Source organism: Notamacropus eugenii, chromosome 2 (genome assembly GCF_028372415.1).
Source record: "Notamacropus eugenii isolate mMacEug1 chromosome 2, mMacEug1.pri_v2, whole genome shotgun sequence".
Taxonomy (NCBI): Eukaryota; Metazoa; Chordata; class Mammalia; order Diprotodontia; family Macropodidae; genus Notamacropus; species Notamacropus eugenii.
In genome coordinates this window covers 233,417,354-233,441,136 of record NC_092873.1, presented here as the reverse complement: position 1 = coordinate 233,441,136, position 23,783 = coordinate 233,417,354, and the positions used below count along the sequence as shown (strand labels likewise).

General features: G+C 36.8%; 1 protein-coding gene and 1 pseudogene across 3 annotated transcripts in view; both read left to right on the top strand.

Moving 5' to 3' along the window:
- LOC140526910 (utrophin-like) overlaps positions 1-23,783 on the top strand; it is a 69,978-nt gene that overhangs the window by 753 nt on the left and 45,442 nt on the right. For all 3 annotated transcript variants that reach the window (XM_072643548.1, XM_072643549.1, XM_072643550.1), the window contains exons 2-5: positions 7,763-7,935; positions 17,773-17,920; positions 19,081-19,259; positions 22,837-22,972. In XM_072643548.1, the coding sequence (XP_072499649.1) occupies positions 7,763-7,935; positions 17,773-17,920; positions 19,081-19,259; positions 22,837-22,972 (636 nt within the window). The remainder of the gene's footprint in view (positions 1-7,762; positions 7,936-17,772; positions 17,921-19,080; positions 19,260-22,836; positions 22,973-23,783) is intronic.
- LOC140526913 (transcription initiation factor TFIID subunit 7-like) lies at positions 473-3,245 on the top strand (annotated as a pseudogene).

Sequence of the window (23,783 nt, the reverse complement as noted above, 5' to 3'; positions counted from 1 at the left end):
TTTGACCTGCAGACAAGTGAAATGGCACCCAAAATTGGTGATATAACAATCCTGTCTCTTTCCTATCTTTTCTAGGTAAATATAATTATGCTTCTTAAAGTTTTGTAGGTAAAATTGATTATGTACAAAAACTTTGCAAAGCTTTGCAAAGTTAGGGACATGTTATGAAACTGTTACAATGTTTCAAGGTGTGTTGTGCGGCAGTCTCAAAAGAATTCACAGACTCCGACAATCTCCAACCCATGCCAAAGCATTTATTAAGGATTATACTCTCAACAAGTAGACTAGGCTCCTTAGAGGAACCAGCAGCTTCGCAAAGCAAGACAGGGCTTTTTATAGAGCAAAAGATGCAATTGTCATTACAGAATATATGAATATTAAAATATTGAATGAGGTTATTGATATGGACAGGGTTCCTAGCCTTGGTGGAACTAGTCATGCGGTTACCCAGAATGTATACAGAAAAGGACACTGGACAGTATTAATGGATAATATTGATATTATAACAAGCCTCTCTACATCGTAAGTTCATCTAAGAACAGCTCTTTGCTATTCCTGCGCAGCCCTCCACTGCTCAGCACCTTCTTGGTGGTGCTTTCTTAATGACTGACTATTGGGAGCCTGTCTGAGACTAGATGGATGTGTTAAGTGGCTGAGGTAATGGACACACTTGCTGCGCTAGTGAGAGAATTAAGCACATGGGGAAGCTGGGAGATTGGGGGTGGGTACAGTGGCTACATTCCATCATTCTCTCCTCAAAGAGCTGGATCCCAAATTCATTTGGGAAAAGGGATGAAAGTCTCAGTTTTCTGTAGCTTCTTCTGGATGCAAAGAGGAATAGAAGCTGTCCCTGCCTCAAAGCTCTCCCAGAGCTCTCCCAGAACCGAGCATAGGCCACATTTTGGGGATCATGGGTGGGTATGGGCTGGAATCTACTGTTCACCTAAGTGTAGGTGAGCAATGGCCTGTTGTCTGGAAAACACAAATCTGGCTCTTCAGTATGTAGGGCCCAATTATAAGGAGAAACCAAGACCCCCATTAGAATCATTTGCATTTGATATACAGGATTATCTGATTTTATTAGTTTCTCAAAAATGTGCACTTTGATTCCAGTTTTCTTTAAGAGGATCAGATGCTACTGATTATCCAACCCTTTACATAAAAATGCAAGTTACAACACTTGCAGGTAGAAGCTTTCCACCCCTGAGTTAAGGAATTGTAGAAATGGATATGCTTCAGGTGCAGGGGAGGGAGCGCGGTGTTTGCGTTCTTCGTGATTCCTGCTCGTTTGAGGTGAAGACACTTAAGGGAGGCCTAGCCAGGTTGTGACTTGCCTGGGTCTACCACAAAACAGCCTCCATTGTCTCCCAAGAAAATGCCAGAGGAGTGTTTTGGGACCTAAACCCAGAGCATAGGATTTTGAGTGATAGTCATTGTGGAGTAAGACGAAAGGAAATGACTGTTACAAAACAGAAAATGAGCAAGAACAAAGAAGATGCTCCCCATGAGTTGGAAAGCCAATTCATATTACGTCTGCCTCCAGATTATGCTTCCACTGTGAGAAGGGCAATACAGTCTGGAAGTGTCAACCTGAAAGATAAATTGACCATTGAACTACATGCAGATGGACATCATGGAATTGTCCATGTGGACGATGCCCCATTAGCTGCTAAGGTAGTTGACCTGCCCTGCATTACTGAATCCTTGAAAACTATAGATAAAAAAAACCTTTTATAAGACAGCAGATATCTGCCAGATGCTTGTGTGCAGTGTGGATGGGGATCTTTACCCGCCTCCAGAAGAACCAGTTGCCACCACTGATCCAAAAGCAAGCAAGAAAAAAGATAAGGACCGGGAGAGGAAATTCATCTGGAACCATGGTATCACTCTGCCTCTGAAGAATGTCAGAAAGAGGAGGTTCCGTAAGACAGCCAAGAAGAAGTATATTGAATCACCAGATGAGGAAAAAGAAGTAAAGAGGCTTCTCAGTACAGATGCAGAAGCTGTCAGTACCCGATGAGAGGTGATTGCAGAAGATGAAACAAAGGAAGTGGACAACCCAGTTTCCCTAGCAGGCCTAGAAATTTCATCTCCAGGAATGAGTCATAAGCAGGCCATGGCTCCTCAGAACATGATGAGCTTCGGGAGATATTTAATGATATTAGCAGCAGTAGTGAAGAGGAAGATGAAAGACATCCTCATGATGATGAAGATATAAACATCATTGACACTGAGGAAGACCTAGAGAGGCAACTACAAGACAAGCTTGATGAATCTGATGAACAGCGCCAAGAAAATGAGGAAACAAATCAGATGGTCATGGGAATTCAGAAGCAGACTGATATGATGAAAGGTAAACTCCAAGAAACTCAAGGAAGAGCAAAAAGACAGGAAGATCTTATCATCAAAGTAGAAAATCTGGCACTCAAGACCCATCTACAGGCTGTGCTGGTTGAGCTCAAACAGCAGGAAGAAAGAGAGAAACAACAGCTCAGTTCCTTGCAGGAACAGCTAGAATCACTCCTGGAGAAATAAGAGGTCCCTGCCTGCAAATTCACTGTTGTCCTCACATTGGTAAATGGCTCACATTCCATCCTTTGGGTTGAGGACAATATACATTGTTAATGTGGAAATTTGACTATTTTCATTTCACCGTTTTTCTGTTCCCTATTTTGACTTCATCCCATTTCTCTCTCTGTAACACTGTTTATTTTGCTAGAAACTTACACACTAATAAGTAGAAGGCGATAGGTGAGAGAAGACTGGTTGTAGAAGAGTTTTGGGATTAATAGACCAAATAGTTCATCCTCTAATTCCCACATTTATTTCAAGGTTTTCCTTCTCAAAATCAGAACTTAACTGTTACTTTGTGGTAAGAACCAATTCAACTATAAAAAGATTAGAGGACAGATGCTGTAAAGCTTGTTTTGTGTACATTTTAGTTTCTCAACTGTTCTAAATCTCTTATGTAGAGGAGCATGTTATATAGTGGTAGATAACTGTCACAGCAAATACAAGTGACAGACATTCGTGTCTGTAACAAAAGTTGTTTCCTACCAAGCATATGTCTCCATTTTTTTTTTTTACTTCATTAATGTTGATATTCAGTGGATTAATGAACAGTTATTTCTGTGATATGTTGTAGAATCTTATAAGATATAAGAAAGTGATAGACCATGTTTGGCAACTTTTAAGGCTGTATTTTGCATCTACCCTTCACAGCTGATAAAGATGGTATTCTGTTTTCTAGTGTTACATGTTACATTTTTGTTTAACTCTGACTCACCTTGGACTTACTATAAGAGTTCCAAGTTAATTCTTCATGCTGTGAAGTTTTTCCAACTACATTAAAGAGTGATTTGACTCCCTAAAAAAAAAAAAGAAAAGAAAAGAAATGAATATACTCATAAGAGGCTAACTTTTACTTCAATTATAATTAAAAAAAAAAACTTTGGAGGATTACAAAATAGTACATATCAGTAACTTTTTCACAAGGAAACATGTTCATAATAAAGTTGAGTTTTCCATTAATGTAAAACAAAATATTGCAAAATATTCCATAGGTTACCTCACTTTAAGAAAATGGGTGACACTGAAATTCTCTTTTCCAAACCAAACTAAAGATGTTTCTGATTTAGTTTTAGTAATTAATAGAATGACAGCTAGGTTCCTCAATCAACTGGACCAGTACCCAGTTATTCTCACATCATTTTGAAACATTTTACAACCTTATGTTGTCTTTGAACTCTACTGAAATCTCATTCCTGAAACAGAAACAAAAGAGGTTCCTGACTTTAAGCTCACAATTCTTGCTTAGGCCACGGAATGACTGTAAATTTAGATCAAAATAGCAAGATCTCACATACTTACATTTGCTCATATACTTTACTGACTACTCGCTTAGTTTATAGAAATTTGCTATAAAAGGAAGAAGTAGGGACCTGATCATAGCACATATCACAAGATAAAATATCCTTAGCTCTGTTTGACTTTTGGTAGGAGTCACAGTTTATCAACCGTGCAGTAACAATTCCACTGTATAGCCAGACTCGGAAATCATCACGTTGGGAAACATTCCTTTTCAAAGGAACACAGTGGGGAAACTGAGCCAGGAGGATCCCAGGCTAGGCTGTGCCAAGGTCGTCCCAGAAGCAAACCTCCCCCTGTTGTCGTTTGCAGTTGAGTATATCACATCGCCTCTGAGTAGCCTGTGGCATTTTGCTCAGATGGTGGAGTACTGATTTAATGCATACAACTATACCTAAATTCAAACTAAAAAAAAAAAAAAATCAGTTATAGGCCCAAGAGCTTTTATCTTAAATGGCAAGCTTCATCAAACTCAGCTTAGGGCTAGATGGAATTATTTTTACTCTTAATGGAGCAATAAAAATGTTACCATAACTTTCATGCATAAGAAGTTTCCCTGAACATCTTTCACCTGTTTTTCTTTCCTTCTTGAATTTACATTTATCCTGGTGTAAAGACCAATCATTAGAAATCATTTCTATATAATAGTATACATGCATGTAATATACAGATAAATATATTTGTATATAATACATAAATTTGCACATTCTCAGCAAACCAAGCTCATTGTTTAGGAACTCTGTAACCCAAACAAGCTCTTTTCCTGGGCTGATGAACTTGTCCACACAGGAAAATTTACAGAATAAGAGGAATTGACAAGAACCACAGAGAAGGGTCTGCCTGTTCACCCTATGGTAATTCTTCCTCTAGACTGAGGAAAATCCAATACTTTCTGGAACTAATACAATAGTTTACCAATTTGAAACAATATTATGTATTTGAAACTTGAAACAAACCCATTACTGATTAGGTGACTTCAGGCTTACTGAATACAATTCCAAAATACCTAACACGGAAAATTGGGCATCTCATCACCATTGGCATTGTATAGCGGTGCCATCCAATGAAGAAGCTAATAATCCTAGTTAGTACTTATAGTGTCTCCCTCTCCCACGCATTGTGTTACCCTCTTTACACTCATGTGAATTGTTTTCATGTCCTGTAAGCCAAATTTGTTCCAACTTTGCAGGATACTTGCCTAGTGGGGAGTCCTATGGGTTTGGGTTGGGTAGGGGGAAGGCACTGAATGCAAAGAAATCCTTTTTGTAGCCACCATTCACTTGATCATGTGGTGTCCCTCAGAGAGGGATAAAAGCCAGCTCAGAGCTGACTGTAAAGTTCCTCAAAGAGCTTCCTGTGTCTACAGGGAAATTGCCCATGCACACTGGGGCCCCAAGTGTCTTGTCAAGACTTCCTAGGTATTTGAGGGACCCCAGCCAAGAGAGAGGAAAGGAAAAGACTTACCTTTGATTGAAAAGTATCAGAATCAGACTCTCCTCTCCATGCTGGGTGTCAAAAACATTGTGGTGTTACAAGGCATGTTGTAAGTTTGTTTTGAAAGACTTCACAGACTCAGACCATCTCCAGCCCAAGCAAAGGCTTATTGACGATTATGCTCTCAACAAACAGGCTAGGCTCCATAGAGGAACCAGCAGGTTAACAAAGCAAGATAGAGATTTTTATGGAGCAAAAGGTGCAACTCATCTTTACAGAATATACGAAGAGTAAATTATCAGAGGGCTGAATTGATATCGGTAGGGTTCCTAGCCTTGGTGGAAATATGTTTATCCAGAATGCATACAGAAAAGGGGTAAAGGGGATATTAATGTACACTAATGATATTATAATAACCCTCTCTACATCCTAAGTTCACCTGAGGCCAGTTCTTTGCTGTTACTGTGCATGTATCCACTTAGGTTATGATTTAGTGGTAAAAGATTCTGCTCAGCATCCTCTTGGTGCTACTTTCTTGATGGCTGCCTATTGTGGTCCTATATAATATTAGGTGGATGTGGTATGTAGTTGAGGTAAGGGACACACCTGCTGTTCTAGTGAGGTAGTGAGGCATATGAAGAAGTTGGGATATTGATGCTGGGAGCAGAGGCTAGAGTCCATCAAAACTATTTCTCTGATAAATGCATTTAGGACACCTTAAGATCTGTAAAACATTTTACATGTATCATCTAATTGGGTCACTGCAATAGCATTGTGAGGTATCCTATCCCCATTTTATAGTTGAGGAAATGGAAGCTATGAGAGATGAAGGTCAGATAGCTACTCTGGAGTATTCAGAGCTATAATGACAGCAAGGTATTTATTTATTAAACACTTGTTATGTATTGGGCACTGCATTAAGGGCTGGGGAGACATAAAAATAAATGGGGCAGTTGATGCCCTCAAGCAGCTTAAAGAATAATTAATAAGAGAAGACAACATAGAAAGGGTAAGAGAAAAAATTATATGTATGTTGGGTGAGGGACATGTCTCGAAACTGAGATGTCTTCAAAATGGTATGGCGTCCTTGCACTGGGGAGATTCAAGCCAAACCTTTGCCCATCAGAGCTGGCTTTTCAGGGGATGTAATCCAAGTTTCTTTTGGAGGGATTACCGATAATAGTGGTCATAGTACAAACTGCATGGTGAAGAAATAACTGGGGAATGTATTTATGATAAAAGTAGAAACTAGAGTGAAACGTATTAGATTTTATACCGTTAGCATTCAGTAGCACATCATATGGAGAACTATAATTTCAAAGCAAGATCATCACAGGGTGTTTTAGTCATGGAGTTCCAGGCTTGGAAGGAAACTTGAGAGTGTATTTAACTAGGCAGAGGCAGAGCCACATCTGGAATCCATGCCTCCCATTTTCCAATCTAGTCTTTCCTGAAATGTGGCATACTAGAGATGATTACATTACTATTTACACCAATTATAAGTCTTCTTTCTATTACAAAAATTCCTTAATCTAATTTTCTAAATTCATTGTATTAAGTTGCTGAGTAGAGATTGCATATATGAACCATGCCACTGATGAAGCAAGATAGCATATTAACTTTTGCCTCAGTCAATTTTATATGTGTGTACATATAGCATATATCTAGCGTATATGAACATATATCTTAATTCCTTTGATTATTTCCCAAGAATTGACCATTTACTCTATTTCCTTTCCTTGTGATTTTGTTATGTTTTTTATTTTATTCAGTTTTAAATTGGTATGTGCTACGCTTCTCTCCTACTCCCATGAATGGTAATGTCATCTATGCTTTAAAGACCAACATTGATGATTTCATATGGCTGAATATATAAAAGCATAATTCTATATGCCTGAGTAACTCATTTGGTTCCTTCCTCATGCCCCCCTCCCCCTTTTTGTCCATTCTTTTTATGCTTTGTATGTATTATGACCTTCTTTCAGAATGACTTTCAATGGGGGCCCTAAGGCTAATGACCACAGCTGCTACTATTTCTTTTAGTATCTGTACTATTTTTATGGGAGTGGGAGGAGGGAAGGGAAGAATTATGACTTTATAACTCTGAGTGAGGAAACTGACTCCACAGTGCAAATTAATACCAGCCTTGTAACTTAAAGTTTAATAAGTCTCCATGATAAAAAGTCTATATGATGTCTACGTGTAAAGGGAGAGCTATTGTAATATTCTATAATAGCCAGCGCTGCTACCGTACTTTCAAACCTGCTGTGCACTTTATGCACAGCATTTTGATATTCCAGCAGTCCTGTGAAGTAGCTACTGCAGCTATGATTCCAGTCTCATCGTTGAGGAGACTGAGGTTTGAGAGGTGAAATGACTCGCCCAAGGACATACAGCTAACATAATCATTGTTAGAGGTAGTATCCAAACCCAAGTCTCTGTTGACATTTTTTTTTTATAGCAAATCAATTCTCTCCTGGACAAAGTCGAGGAGCAGATTACAGCTCTTCGTAGGAAGGAGCCCAGAATTATACTGGATGTTTCCCATCTAGGAGCCATTCTGATTGAGAAAAGACTGAACCACTTGAATGAAAAGTGGAACAGTCTGAAAACAACCTACTATGATCATAAAAGGTAAGTTTGTTTTAGCTTATATTTACTATTAAGGATTTTAAAAAAAAATATGAGGCTCAGCAGTCTTGAAAAGGAGTAAAAACACATACCCCTTCCCACATTAGTCAAATGATTAAATTTCTTGCCTTATTCCTAAATCTGCCTTATAGAAAATCTGAGTATCTACAACTGCTATTATCATTGTGTTTGTGTATGTATTCAATTTTTATGACCAATAGTTTTGGAAAGATCATCATAAAACCAATATAGTAACAAATTAAGGATAATACAAATTAATATTTCATATCAAATTAATGGATGAGTGATAGTTTTTTCTAAATTTTATTTTCTAAGTTTTAAAAATTTCTGTGTATGTTTTTGAAGGAAATGGGATTGACTGTGTAAGAAACTCCTTTGTATGGAGATTCTCTGTTCCAGTAGAGTTTTGCATCTGTTTTATAATTTATAATCTTAGAGAAGTTTCTGGGGTACTATGAGTTGAAGTGACTTTTCTGTGGATACATTGCTGATACGTAGGAGAGAATCTTGGACCTGGGTCTTTCTGACTTTAAATTCATCTATATCCACTATACTATGGCTGCCTATCATTGATGTCTGTATTACAGCTTGGTGCTCATCTCATTTCATAGTAACTTCATAGTAATAATATGCCTAGAGGTTTTTATAGATGGTACTGTGGATAGCATGGTGGACCTTGAGTCAGGAAGACCTGAGTTCAAATCTACTCTCAAACATTTGGTAGGTATGTAATGCTAGGCAAGTCTCTTAACCTTTGTCTACCTCAGTTTCTTCACTTGTAAAGTGAGGATAATAATGGTCTCAACCTTCTAGGCTTGTTGTGGAGATACATTACTATTGGTAAGTCATTTTGCAAACCTTGAAGAGCTATGTGAATATTAGATGTTACACACACACACACACACACACACACACACACCCTATCTGTGAATGGAGTAAAAATGTAAAAAAATCACAGCCTAACGCTATATTTCTTAATGTGTTTTTTTTAATCTGATCTTTGGCCCCCCCCAAAAAAAAGGATGACATACCATGAACAGCAAACTTCTTTTGTAATTGGAAAACTTTTTTGAAGCCAATGCTTTTAACTTTCTCTGTACCAAACTGAAGCTGGTGTGAAAGATAGCTGCTTTGATTTTTCTTTACTATCACATATTCTAATGGGAATGATTACATTGTGAGAGAGTACAGTGATGTGCAGCAGATGGCAGGAAAAGGAAAGCAAGAGGCAAAATAATTTATATGTCAAACAATTTCAGATACTTGCTAATCAACACATGACAGGAGAAAGAAATACAACTTTGGAAACAACACTTCTATACATAAGACATCATGAGATTACAAAAGTCTTTTTTTCTGAGTAATAATTAGTTTTTTGTCAGTCATTCATTGAAGCATTTTTAATGTGCTTACTGTGTTCCAGCCACTGTGCTAAGGGCTGGACAAGCAAAAAATGGCAAAAAAGCTGTCCTTGCCCTTAAGTAGCTCCTAGTCTAATGGGGTTAGCAGCATGGAAAGGAATATAAGATAAATACAGAATGAATGGAAGGTAATCTAAGAGAGTAGGCAGCTAGATGGCACAGTGGATAGAGTGGTGGGCCTGGAATTAGGAGGACCTGATTTCAAATCCAATCTCAGACCCTTACTAGATGTGGGACACTGGGCAAGTCGCATACCCCAATTTTCCTCAGTTTCCTTGTCTGTAAAATGAACTGGAGAAGGAAATGATGAACTGCTCCAATATCTTTGGCAAGAAAAACCCTAACGGGGGTGGTCATGGAGAGTTGGACATGACGGAAATGACTCAGCAGCAGTGACAGTTCTAAGAGGGTAAGATATTAGCTGCTAAGGGGATTGTGAAAGGCTTCCTGTAGAATGTAGGATTTGATTTAATTCTTGAAGGAAGCCAGGGAAACTCAGCTGTGAAGGAACAGTGGCAGAGCATTTCAGTCATGAAGGGGAGCCACTGCAGAGATATGGATGTGAGAGATGGAGTATCATATTCCAGGAACTACAAGAAAGGTGTATGCTAGATTATTGCAATAGCCTGCTGGTAGGTTTTGGCTTGGTGCAGGTCTCCCCCAAGTCCTTTCCATCCTCCATTAAGCCACTTAAAGTGATTTTCCTAAAGCTCAGATCTGATTACATCCATCTCCCTGCTCAATGAATTCTGACGACTTCCTATACAAAATGCTTTGTTTGGCATTCAAAGTCTTTCATGTCCTAACCCACATGTCTACCTTTCCAGTCTTAGGTTACCTTACTCCCTGACACATACTCTTTGATACTGTGCCACTGGCCGTCTGGCTGTTGCACAAACAAGACAATCCAGTTCTCAGCTCTAGCATTCTGTGGCTGTCTCCCATCCCTCAAACTTTCTTCTTCTTCCGCTCTGATTACTGACCTCCCTGAGTCCCCACTTCTATGGGAAGTCTTCCCTAAAAAAGCCCTTGTAATTCCAATGCCTTCTCTCTGTTAATTATTTTCTACTTATCCTGTATATATCTTACTTTGCGTATAGTTGTTTGCATGTTGTCTTCCACCTTTAGTTTATAAACTCCTTGAGGGCAGGGACTATATTTTGCCTCTTTTTGTGTCCCCAGAATTTAATGTCATGCCTAGCACCTAGGAGGCACTTAATGAATGCTTGTTGATTGATGGTAGCTTTGGAGAAAGGCTAGGATTAGCTACACAGATTTGGGGATCACCTGTTTCTCGTATCGACTTTTATAATCTTTCCCCTTTTAGTGATTTAGATCATCTAATGGGATGATTGTATATTATTATTATAGTCAGCCTTAATTGTACAAATCATTACTTAAGCACTTCCTATTTCAAAACTAATAATCCATATCTATGTAGGAGGAGAGGAAGATTCTAGAGTAAGAAGACCTAGATTTTAACCCTGCTTCTTAAAGCTTCCCTGTGTAACCATGGGTAAATCAATTATATCTCTGGGTTTCTGTTTTCCTATCTATGAAAAAAATTGGGTGAGATTACAGCCTATGAGAAGGTGAAGTAAAGTCTGAACTGGGAGGATTATTCCTAAAGATTTTGAGTCATAGTGGATAGAAGACCTGAGTTCAGACATAGTCTCAGACACTTAGGAGTTTGTGACCCTGAGCAAGTGACTTAACCCCGTTTGCCTCATTTTCCCCATCTATAAAGTATGCTGGAGAAGAAAAAGGCAAACCACTCTAGTACCTTTTTCAAGAAAACTCAACTGGTGACACAAAGAGTCAGACATGATTGAAAGGACTGAGCAAGAACAAAAATAGCATCTTATTTCCCCAAAAATCTTATTTAGGGATCTTGTTAGAATTTCCTGTGAACATAGTCACATTATTTTGTATGAGCTGTGTGCTAGTTCAAAACCATCTGTTTATACCTAAGTTCAGTCTATAGTAAATCTCTTTAGAATGTCAGATACCACTGATAAGGACTTTGAGAAGGCTTGAAAAGTCTCAGGCCTCTTGAGTTTTTGAAGCTCATTACCTTTTTTTTTTCAATTAACAAGCATTGATTTTTTCTCCAGCAAATTGAAAAACAAGAGAAAAAAATAAAAATTCTCACAATTGCATAAAGTCATGCAAAATAACAATTTCTGTCTGAAGAATTTATGCAAGATGTTTGCCCATACAGTTGCATGTTAAAATCCAGGAAATTGGCTTCCTTTTTCTTCCTCTTGTACTTTTCACCCTTTGTCAACTGATAATGTTGATTTCTTCTGATTGCTAATGGATCCCATTTGGGAGGTTTCTGTAGTATCCCAGGGACCATGTGCTATCTGTATCATGTCATCAATATGCAAGAGTATTGGTCGAACCTAACGGTTTTGTTTTGTTTTTTTTAAACTTTTCAGATTTTGCATTGTACCCCTTCCATGACAGTTGGAAAATAGCTTCACACTGATGCATGTCTCTGTTTTATGTCTTGTTTTTGATATATGATACTCAAAGTATTCTTCAACCAAATTATCTTTATAGTTGAATCTGTCCATGGATTTTTGAATCATCTTTACATTTCCATGGGAGTCAAGATTCTTCCATGGTCAAGGCAATTGCTGTTTTAGAATTTTTTTTAAAAAAGCATGTCAGGATCTTGTATTTTCTCTATTTTTCAGTCAGTTCTTACAGAAGATTTCAGCTGTCATAGAAATTGCCTACATTATTGATGGCAAACCCAAATAGAAATGGGGACCACTAAAGTGGACATAAGGGCACTTATGGACCACATTTTGACCTTCCAAGTTATAGTAATGTTTCTTGTTTGATTTTTATTAATTTGAAAAAATAGTTCCAAGTTATGTTTTAATCTGGTTTGGTTTGCATTCTGCGGTATTGTTGGTTGCCTGCAGCACCTCTGATCTACGTGATCCTTGCCTGTCCCTCTTTTTATGAAGTATTTCCTTGATATGTCCAAAAATTTTTTATAGAAGATAAAATCAGTCTGTGAATTGGTACTTGTTCTCATTTTTCTGGGTCATTTCCTCTCTTGTCAATAGTACTATTGGTAATTGTTTCCACTCCTTTGAAATCTTCACTTCTTTTTGATACATTGAAAAATAGATTCCTGGCTTGCCTTTAAAATTCTCCATGAAAGGACATCATCTATGTGTATTTGTTAATTCCTATTCTCAGTAAAGATACATCTTATATAGATAAATAGGGGGGAAAAGAAGAATACCATAAAAGAGACATTCTGATTTTCATAATGTTAACATTACATTTTAACATAATTTTAATTTTTAACATGAGCTTTGTGCGTCTTTCTGGGCAAATCTAATTATTGAGGGAAAAAAAACTTTAATATGGTAATATCATAGTTTACTTTTTAGCATACAAAAAAGGTTAAAATACTTTGCCCTATAGTTGAACAGGATGACTCCTTTATATGTTAAATTTGAGCTCCATTCTGTCTCCCCCTTAAGTTACCTTCCCACAGTTTGAAGCTTGAAGTGTAGACTCAAGCTTCTTGGCCCCTCTGTGCTCTTACTGATAACTTACAAATGTGTACTATATATCTCTTACCTTAAAGCTTCCTCTTCTGCTTTCCTTTTCAACTTATTTATCCCCAAAGCCTTCTACTACTGTTTCTACCTTCCTTCTATTGAACAAGAAGAGGTGATTGTTCCTTTCTCAAGGCAAATTGTCCTGAATGCGTAAGTAATTCCATTGTGTCCCATCTTCTCCAACACTGACTCCCTTCTCATCTTTACTCTCTGCTTTTCCTTCAAGGCCCTCCCTTTGCTTGTACTGGCTGCTTACCAACATTCATGTATTTCCCTCATCCTCTGAAGATCCTTACTTTATCCATCTATCCCTTTTAGCTGTTGTCCCATTTCTTTCTTCCCTTTTATGTCTATCCTTCTTGATATATTGTCCATGTTAGCTGCCCCCACTTTCTTCTCTCTCTCTTCTTAACTCTTTGCAGTCTGAATCCTGACCTTGTCATTTAGCTCCCTCCAGAGTTCCTATTTCTTATCGCCAAATTGGATTTCCTTTCCTCAGTCTGTGTCCTTTTTGATCCCCTCGCTGGGGCTTTGATCCTCTCACTGTCTTGTCCTTGATACCCACTTCTCTGTATGCTGTTGTTGTCTAGTTTTCCTCCCTGTTTTATCACTCTCATTCAGTCCCATTTGTGAGATCTTCATTTAGCTGATATCCTTAGCTGGGGTAGGTGTCCCACAGGTCTCTGCCCTGGACCTCCTTCTATTATCTTTCTGCATTGCTTCACTTGATGATCTCATCAGCTCCCGTATATTCAGTGATCATATCTATACGTATTTTTCTCCACTCTCATCTTCAGCTGCTTATTGAATATCTGGAACTAAATGTTTCATAGAGATCTTATAATCAACATGTGTAAAACTCAACTCCTTATCTTCTCCCCCACCTTTCTCACCACCATCTACTCATTCCCTGATGCTTGAAGTGTAGGATCTCTCCTTAACCCCTCACTTTCTCCTTCCCTCCTCCCGTCATAATTTGTCTCTTGCCAAGGCCTATTGATTTGACCTATGTGATATCTATGGTAAATGCCCCCTTCTCTCCTAACATTTCCCTTGCTCTGTTGCAAACCCTTACCTCATTGCAATACCCTTCCAGTTGTTCTCCCAGCCACAAATATTCCTCTCCTCCAGTCTATCATGCACTCATTTGATAGAATCAGTCTTCCTTAATGACAGGTCTGATCAGGTCACCACCTCCCTTCTCATCAAATTCAATGGCTCTTTATTACTTCTGAGGTCAAATATAAAAACCTCTGTTAGTCATTCAAACCTTTCATAATCTCTCACTTTTCCAGTCTTCTTATGTTTTATATTCCCCTTCCACCATGTACCTGTGATCCTGTGACATTGACCTCTTTGATGCTCTTGAACAAGAAATTGGTGTTCAACTAGGAGCTTTTCACAGGCTCTTCCCCATGCTTGAAATTTGCTCCTTTTTCCTTTCAGCCTCCTGACTTCTGCTTTCTGTTAGGTCCCCGGTAAAACCCTCTCCTCCCCAGGGTTCCTTTCCTGATTCCTCTTCATTCTAATGACTCCACTCTCTTGATTATCTTCAATTTAACTAACTTGCCTGTCTTTTTTTTTGTACAGAGTTGTTTGCATGTTTTCTCCCATGTGTTACAGTAGGATTTCTTGATTTCTAGGACTGTGTTTTGTCTTTTTTGTATCCAAAACACTTAATGTAGCATCTGGCACATAGTAGGCACATAATTCAGGTTTACTAATTTACTGAAATCATTAGGCAAAAGGTCTTTGCCCAAATTTACCTCTCCATGGCTTGTTGAGACTTAAATTAGAAGGAACTGCAGTTTGCAATTTTCTTTTCTTTCCGATGGAAAAGGAAGAAAACCCAAATCCTTTCCCATGACAGCAAGAACACAAAGATATTGTCAGTTGCTTCCTCTAAAAGTGCTACCTTGAGTTCCTGGTCAGTAGTTTCACAGTACTGCAGAAATTTGAGATTGGCTCCTCTCAGGGAGAGGGAAAAAGGGTTTTTCTCAGAATCTTTTTTCGAGGGAAGTGTTCGTATTTTATATTGCTTGGTATAATCATCTTTTCAGACCGTTGCGTGGGGAATAGAGGCCTTGTCTTGAATGTGGTTGCAACAAGGCTTGGGCTTCATGTCTGCATAATACCAATTGTGAAACAAGTTATAGCCTTATGGAATATTTCAATTACAGAACACCTCAATGTTTCAGATCACTTTCTAATCTTGCAAAACAGTCATCTTTGTGGTTAGAATTTCTTTACTGAGAATACTTTACACCAAGGAAACCAGAAGTTTATGCCAAACAATTAAACAGACAAATCCACTCTCCCCACCCTCCAACTAATAATACAATTTTTCAATAAAAATATAATTTTTTACTTAAAAATAGAAGAAACTTATAGAATCATCATATCATCACCTTCGTTAGAGACTTTGCCACTTACCAGCTGTGTGATCGTTGAGATCATTGAACGACTGACATCAACTCTCTGAGTCTCATTGTCATCCTATGTGTTGAGGGTTGTACTAAATGACCTCCAATGTGCCATCTTTGTCTCCAGTCTGTAATCTCATTTGTACTTTCTTCTTGTTTACGAAGTAATTGAAAGATTTTGCAGTTCACAGATTTTACAAATTTTATAAGGAGTTGAATTTAATAGGATGAATTAAGCAACTCAGTATACAGGATAGGGAGTACTGGTACATGTGAATCCAGAAAATAGGGATTTTAGTGGACTTTGAGCTTCTTTCTAGTTAGCATTATGGTTAGACAGGCAAAAAAAAAAAATCTTAGGTGATTTTTGACCACATTTTTGGAAGCAGAGCATTGCATATGAAGGGAAGCTTTGCTCCTTTTACCTTGGTCAGGCCACATTCTTTACATTATGTTCATTTCTGGCTGTTCACTCCAGCTGTGTAGCATTTCTAGAGGATACTGAATAAAGAGGAAAGCAGTGCCCTATGAGAAATTGGTTGAAGCACATGATGTTTAGCCTATAGTAAGGAGAAATTTAGGGAGTACATGTTTGGATTCGAAAATTCAGAGTTAACAAATGAAATGCATTTTCTTTTTCTGCTTTTGTATCTTTACATAGAAGTAGAACCAGTGGGCAGAAGTTATAGGGAGACACATTAAGGAAATACTTTCTCAGAACTGAACTATCCAAAACTAAAATTTGATTTTATTAACGGGATCGTTCAGACAGAGGTTGCCTTGACATATTTGAGATTATTCAGGTATACATTGGACAAGATTGCTTCAGAAAACCCTTCTAAAATTAAGATTCCTGAATTCTTCTTTCATCTAGGAAAACTTTTTAAAATTGATCACAGAAAACGGTCTTAGGTATTCTTTTTTTCATGCATCCCACCAATTAACGATTTTTCCTTGCCATTTAATTTGAATTTTAGTAGACTGTTAATGCTTTATTAATTATTTGTAGGTTTCCCAGCTTCATATTTTTATTTGCAAACTTGTTTGCACAATTATGGACACTGGATTCCAGATTCACAGATGTAGACCTAGGAGGGAATCTTCCAGACCATCTGATCCAGGTGTCCTGCAGGCTCAGCCCCTCCTTAACCCCCCCATTTGATTGTTGAGGAAAATGAGTCTTATGAAGTTAACGTAACTTGTTTAAGGTCACACACATAGGAATGTCAGTTACTTGATTACAGCCCACATCTTGGGATTCCAGAGATAGGATTGTTTTCTTCCCCTTGTGCCTTACTTCTTCACAGTAGTCCAGTTGTCCAGAGTTCAGTAATTTAGACATGTTTTCCTTGATGATTGTGATGGTACAGATGCCCTCAATTCCAATTGGTTCTTAACTAATTCTGTATATTGTAGTCATTTAATAGTGGCTATTATAGTCTTATCTCCTCTGGGCTACCTGGTGACATTTTGCATATGTTAGAAACCTTTTATTGAGGAAGATCATTTCCACATCTTTTGGCGTTGGTGATGGGATGTTGTCATAGGATAGGTTAATAATGTGCTAGTTAACTACCTCAATAAAACTTTATAATCCTAGTCCATTAAAGCTTTTTGCCATTGTGTGTCTATATCTAGGGCTCTTTGAATATGCAAAGGACTAGCATTTTTATTCATTTCTCTTTCATATTACACGGCAATTAAAGCTAAATATGCCTTTCTCTGTGTAATGACCTAAATAACATTCCTATTCTTGCTATGTTACAAACCTTAACAGATTCATGATCATAATTAGAACGTTTTAGGTATGGGAACAATTGACATTTGTATAGAGTGTAGAATTTGGGTATTTGAGAATTGTAATCATGCCAGATACCAAACAAAACTGTTCGATTGTAAGAAAAATGTTTTAAAAGACTCAGTTGATAACTTCAGGGTGAATAAATGTTGGTTTCACCAGGAAAGGGCTCAGAAAGAGAAATCACTGTATGTCTACTATTGCTTTCAGATGGGCCAATTAACATTTTCATATATATTGGCAAATGTTTCCACAGGGTAGCCATTACCTATGCTTGCACTTTGTTTCATGAACCAGTTTCCCCACCATTTTAGCTCCTGGTAGAATTTTTTGCAAAAATAAATGAAGAAATAAAATGAGGGAGAGAACATGGTGTTAGGGTCCATGGGAGGTATTTCCCTGTGATGTTTTGCTTGCTAACATAGATTAAGCTTTGTTCTTGTTTACTTTTGTAACTAAGTTATTTGATTTTTCAAAATGAATCTAATATTACACAGTTTTAAGGGTTAATAAAATCATTGGTTCTCATAAAAAGCGATCCCATTTCCAAAATCACTTACCAGTTTTTAAAATTTATTCCCTAAAAGTTTTTTTGATAAAAGTGTGAAAGATTGGAGACACTTCCAAAGTAACCTCAGTGAATTCAACCAGTGGCTGACGGAAGCTGAAAAGTTACTGACTCATGCCAATACTGAAGATGGTCTCGATCTAGAGAAAGCGAAGCAATATCAGCAGGTAGGGATTGTTTTGTCAGAACAGGATTTGCTGTTCAGATAACTTCCCTTGCGTTTAGTGGCTTTTTATGAAATACCTTAAGATTGAGGTTTTAAAAGCATGGAAGTTGTTCTTGTCTTTTTGTCAGTGACAATTTAAACTTGGAATGTGTTTAAGCTTTTTTATAGAGAGGTGTGATGGGGGAACGAATAGCATTTGAATAAAGGTTTTCTCCGCAGACTGAAATGTGGGAGCTTTTATGGTAGCTACAAGAGTCATTTTTATTTAATATATTTGTGTTTACCAAATTAATTTTCGGTAAATTTTTCCCTGTGAAATTCTTTGATAGATGGAAACATTTAAGGGCATCAGTTGTAAATTCATTAACATTTTCACTCAATATTATAAAAGAAGGTATTCTTGATTTATAGCCCTCTAATTTAAAAAGGAATACCAGCAAAATCATTCTTGAGGCAATTTTTCATAATAATGGTAACAAATTAAATTGTAATTCAGACTCTTGGTAAAAGTAAAACTTAATTTCTTAAAAGTTGTGCACATGCTTTTAATTCGAAAGGCAGTGATTACTTCACCTGCATTTTTGTTTAGTTATAAACATTTATGTTCCCTCCTCATCCTGCCTACTTCTCTCTCTTCCCTTAAGAATTTTTGTTTGAATAAGAAATTTGAACCTGGAATTAAATGAAAAACCCCCCCAGCACTTTCCTTTGTCTTTGCATTGTGATATTTATAGTTCATTGATACTATGTTATCAGTTTGATCAGAAAGTAATTCATAAAAAAGTCTCAGGGAAAACAGACATGGTTGGAGAAATAGAAGGAAGCCTTTTATTTTTAAGCTGAATGTGATTGAGTCTCCCATGTGATCATTTTTAAATGCTTCCTTTTGTAATGGAAAGTTTTCCTTGAATCTTATTTTCTTTTTAGTTAATAAAATGAAAACAATCTGAATTATGTCTAAAAGTATATTTATTCTTTCATTTGAAATTCCCTTGACTTGCTCTAAAAGAGCTAACTCATGAGGATATGTTTTCTGTGTTTATCTTCCCATTTATTGGTTTCTGCATGTAATATTAATGCCATAATACCTATGTGTGTTGAGAGTTTCAAAACCGTTTGATCTAACATTAGAATTTATCTTGGCTTTTTCATCTGTGGCAGAAACTGGAAGAGGAAGTTAACATCCACAAGTGTATGTTTTCACCACTGATTCAAACTGGGAGCAACATCATCCCCAAACTCTCCAACCCAACCGAAGCATGCCTCCTGGATGAAAAGATGGCAGAGCTCTGTGATCGCTGGGATGCAGTTTCAAGCCAAGTGTATGATAGAAAACTTAGGTATCTCAGCCATAACTGTGCAGGCTCTTCAAAATTGCATTCTATGGAAAATCCTTTAGAAAACAAGATGAAGGAGTTTGATTTTCTTATCCTCCATTGGTAGAAAATTTTCTGACACTTACTTTCTGTGTATCTGCATTTTCCCTCAGTGTCATGATAAGTTCATTTTTGCTTTTGAATTTTTTTTTACCTTAATGAACATCAATCCTCCCTTTCATCTGTACTTGCTAAAGGTAGATTGTTTAAGGAAGTCTAGCCATTCCCAGTGTCTAATTTTTATTATGCAAGTGCCATAAATGTGACACTTCCCCCAAAATATGTGAAGTTGAAAATACTAATTTTACAAATGTGATATTCTGTAATTGATTGAGAGATGAGATCCATGTTCAATTTCTTGTGAAGTTTGTTAGGAATTACAGGAACATCTCTTCAGACTGGGCAGACCCTTAAGAGATCATCTAGTTCAGAGTCTTCATTTTGTAGATGATAAAACTAAGACTGAGATTCCTCAAATCCAAGGTTCCCTTTCCCTTTCTCTGTCTCCCTCCCTCCCTCCCTCCCCCCCGTCTCTCTCTCTCTCTCTCTCTCTCTCTCTCTCTCTCTCTCTCTCTCTCTCTCTCTCTCTCTCTCTCTCTCTCTCTCACACACACACACACACACTTGTGCATACATGCATGTTATTTTCTTTAGAGGGTCTAGAATTGTTTGCAAGCAGCAAGGTGTGTCATAAGGAGAGTTAGGTCGTCTCCAGACATCTCTTACTTTTATAAAATAACTTAATTCAGGTTTCATTCTATGGCAAAAGTTCTTAAGAAAGATTTTCTCTTTCAAATCTTGCTGGAGTCAGAAAAATGGGGGGGAATCACAAATTCTTTGGAGACATAGATGGTGGTGAGGGGGCTGTGCCTAAATTTCTAGCAGTTGTCTTGAAAACCAATGCCAACTTTCCAGCTGAAAAACCCTCCTCATTGGCCTAGAGTACATAGGAGCAAGTCCACTGGAAATTATCCTTATACGTATTCTCTCTTAAGGTTTAATTTTTAATTAAGCTGTAGAATTTTAACTGGCAAAAGACTTTTTTGTTCAAATTCTTCCTTGTCCAAGACATGTAGCATAATAATATCGATCTTTCAGACAGTGGAAGCTTTAAAACAAGAGTCCCAATTTGAAAATCTGAGAGATGTGCATGCTTATCCATTTTAACTGTGTAGATGAAATATCAATTAATGAAACTGACTTTCATGTGTTGAGATATTTCATAATAAGTTCATCAGGATCAACTAATTAATGAGTAGTTGTCCATTTCAGTCAAATAAGTATTTTTTTAAGTTCCCTATTTACTATATATCATATAGTCTGCCAGAAGCTGGAATTAGAAAGATAAATATCAGGGGAAAACATCCTATGAAAACGTAAGTCAATTCAAGTTATACACAAAGAAAATACCAGGAAATTTGGGAGGGGTCGGAGAAGTATTAACAGCTAGGATAAACGGGAAAGGCCTCATGGAGGAGGTGGCACTTGAACAATACTTTATTGACTATTAACATTCTGTCCAGATTGGATCTTTTTTCTTTGATAATTCTTTAATGAGTAATTGAAAACTCTTTGGGCCCAAGTATCCTAGACCCTGTTCTCCCATCGTAACAGAAAGATGAACAAAAGACCATACCTGGTGCATGAATTATCCAAGGAATTTAAAGAATCCATAATTTATCCAGTGTGACTATTTCCTTCACTGTTGTAGATCCCAAGCCTTTAGTACTTTAGAAAATGACTTAATGAATTTTAATTCCTCCTGCCCCATCAAGATCATCTGATGGCTAGCCTGCTTCTAATGAACTTCTTTGAATTAGCTAGTTATGTCTTGGAAAAGACAGGTGGAGTCCATCCTAGAAGTCTTTCCAACTTGAATAGTACATTGAAATATTCAGCTTCCTCCTTCCACCCCTCTATCAGCAATACAAATAAATGTTTTCCTGTTGGCAGGATCATTAACCGTTATTTGCAGAAATGAACTCTAAATTTTATTTCAAATTGCTTGCTGTGTGTCCTTTGTTCTTTAAGAGGACCATGACGTCAGGGAGATGATGCCATGACATGCAAGTGAATTGGATTTGAGTGAGGGTGGATTGTGCAAAGTCACCAATCCGTTTCACATCCAGGAGTCATCTGAGTTCAGTGTCCAGAAATAAATCAGGACAACTGAAGATGGTCCAGGAATTTCCTAGGAATTCCAATTGATAAATTTTGTAGAGTGGATATCACTGAAGTAACACTACTCATTCTTTTGCATGTCAAAATGAGAATGAATTATATACCTTTTTCTATTTTTACAAATGAAATATTTGATTTACTCAATTTGTTTTTACTTTTATGTCATGATGTCAAGATGTTAACCCATCTTAGGTTGTTTATCACTGTTTGTTATCTATGAACTTTTCTGATCCATAACAACTTTTTGATTCAACAATTAACTATTATGGAGGACTGAAAGTTAAATGCTTACACAGTTAAACACCACTTTGTTTCTTGTACAGGATTCTCAATCATCTAGATTTCTATATCTAAGCAAAGTCTGTATGCTATCTAGGTAAAATTAGATAGCATGCATTGTTTATGAATAGATATCCAATGACTGTTTATGGCTATCTTATAATGTCATTACCCAGGAACTATTAACTCCAGGTTGTTAACAAGAATTTCAAGGAGGGCAATTTGAAGTCTCATAGCAATGTAAATACACTAAAAAATTATTGATAAAATGGCTGAAAAAAAGTTCCTGCCAAATCTGTCTTTCACAGTAGGAAATATATTGTGTTTCTTTGATGTTCTTTGGGAATTTATAGGTCTATTTTGTGTATACTTATGTATATAAACTTTATAAACATTCATTATTTCCTTGCTACTAAAGGGATTATTTGTTGATGAAATTTCACATATAGACATCTATATGTAGATATCTATAATATATCTATTTCTATATACATACACTTTGTGTATATTATGTATGTATATATGTGTGTATACAAATACACACACAAAACAAATGTATACACAGTGGTTAGAAAACCATTCTTAGAATCAGACCTTGGTTCAAGTTCTCCCTCTAGCAATATACCGACTCTATATCTGTCATAAGCAACTCTCTTCCTCTTTGTGCCTTGAGTATTTTTTCCTTTTTAATTAAAATTTTTAAAAAGTTCCGTTCCTTATTATTATTTATATCATTACTTTGTTCTTTAAAATTAATTTATGCATTTTGGAGGATATTATCAAATTATTAAATACTAAGTTATACCTTTGGTTTCCCTCTATGTACCAAAAAAGCGAAATTTTCTTTTGCATGGCTCATATAACTATAGCTTTGAGAGAGAAGGTGAAAATGAGGGAAGGGCAAGATTGTATCATGCATGATACAGTATTTTAAAATACGAATTCACTAATTTTGAACCCATTTAAACAGATGTTCTATCTGTTGTTAATAAGAATGATTGACATTTTTTACCTGATCTGCATACACTATTATATCAAACTAGTTTGTTTGCTCAATATTTTTCAATAATGATTTTTCTAGTCTGGAAACAAAAAATGAGGCGATAGTGAAATACAGAAAAACGATGACTGAAACTTTTCGCTGGGTATCAGAGATTGAAAATGCCTTGGAACTGACGTCCTCATCCGAAATGGAAAATAGTGTCCAAGAACTAAAGGCAAGTTATAGAATATCCTTGTTTTTGTACCTTGGGGTTTAAATGCAAAAATGGGAATAATGTTGCAGGAGAATTGGAAGTAAAAAAATCTCCTCTTTGAAGGTAAAAAAACATTAAAATAGGTTTTGAAAGGGATATTACATCGCATTTATAAGGTTAGCTCTGAGAAGGGGCAATAAGTAATACTTGAAGTCATACTTTCAGAAGATTCTGTTAGCATAAGAATTATTACTTGACACTGTCATTTCAATAGTTCAAGCAGAATCCTGATATTTTGGCATCATATAATGGTTTCATATCATAGAAAGGCTTGGTCCTTCTGTGTTAAGATCCTGCTGCCTAGTGCAACGTATTCATTCAATTGTTCACGTAGCTTATTAAATGTGTTGTAGGAGTAGCACTTCCTGGCAGTTTTTCGCCTTAAAAATCATGGCCGTGTTGCATCATTACACTTGGCTTTATTACACTTTGATTCTTAATTACTGCTTTGTAATTCTGTTCCTTAAAATATTTTCATTTGCATTGTTCCAAATTAGTCCCATGACATGTATAGAAAAAACTAGAGGCATTATTTGTTCTGTATTCTCTTTGTTAAGCGTATTTTTAGATAAATTGAAGTGTGTATTGCTGTTTTCTTAGAGATTATTTGCCACGTAAAGAACTTCATTCCACATGAAATTATTTTCAGGGATTGTTACTATTATTTCCGGTTAGATTGTAGTATGTTTACGCATGAACATTTTAAATGCCAAATCCATGATTTAAAGACAAGGGTTTTTCATGTCATTCTACTAATGCTGGTGTGGCTGTG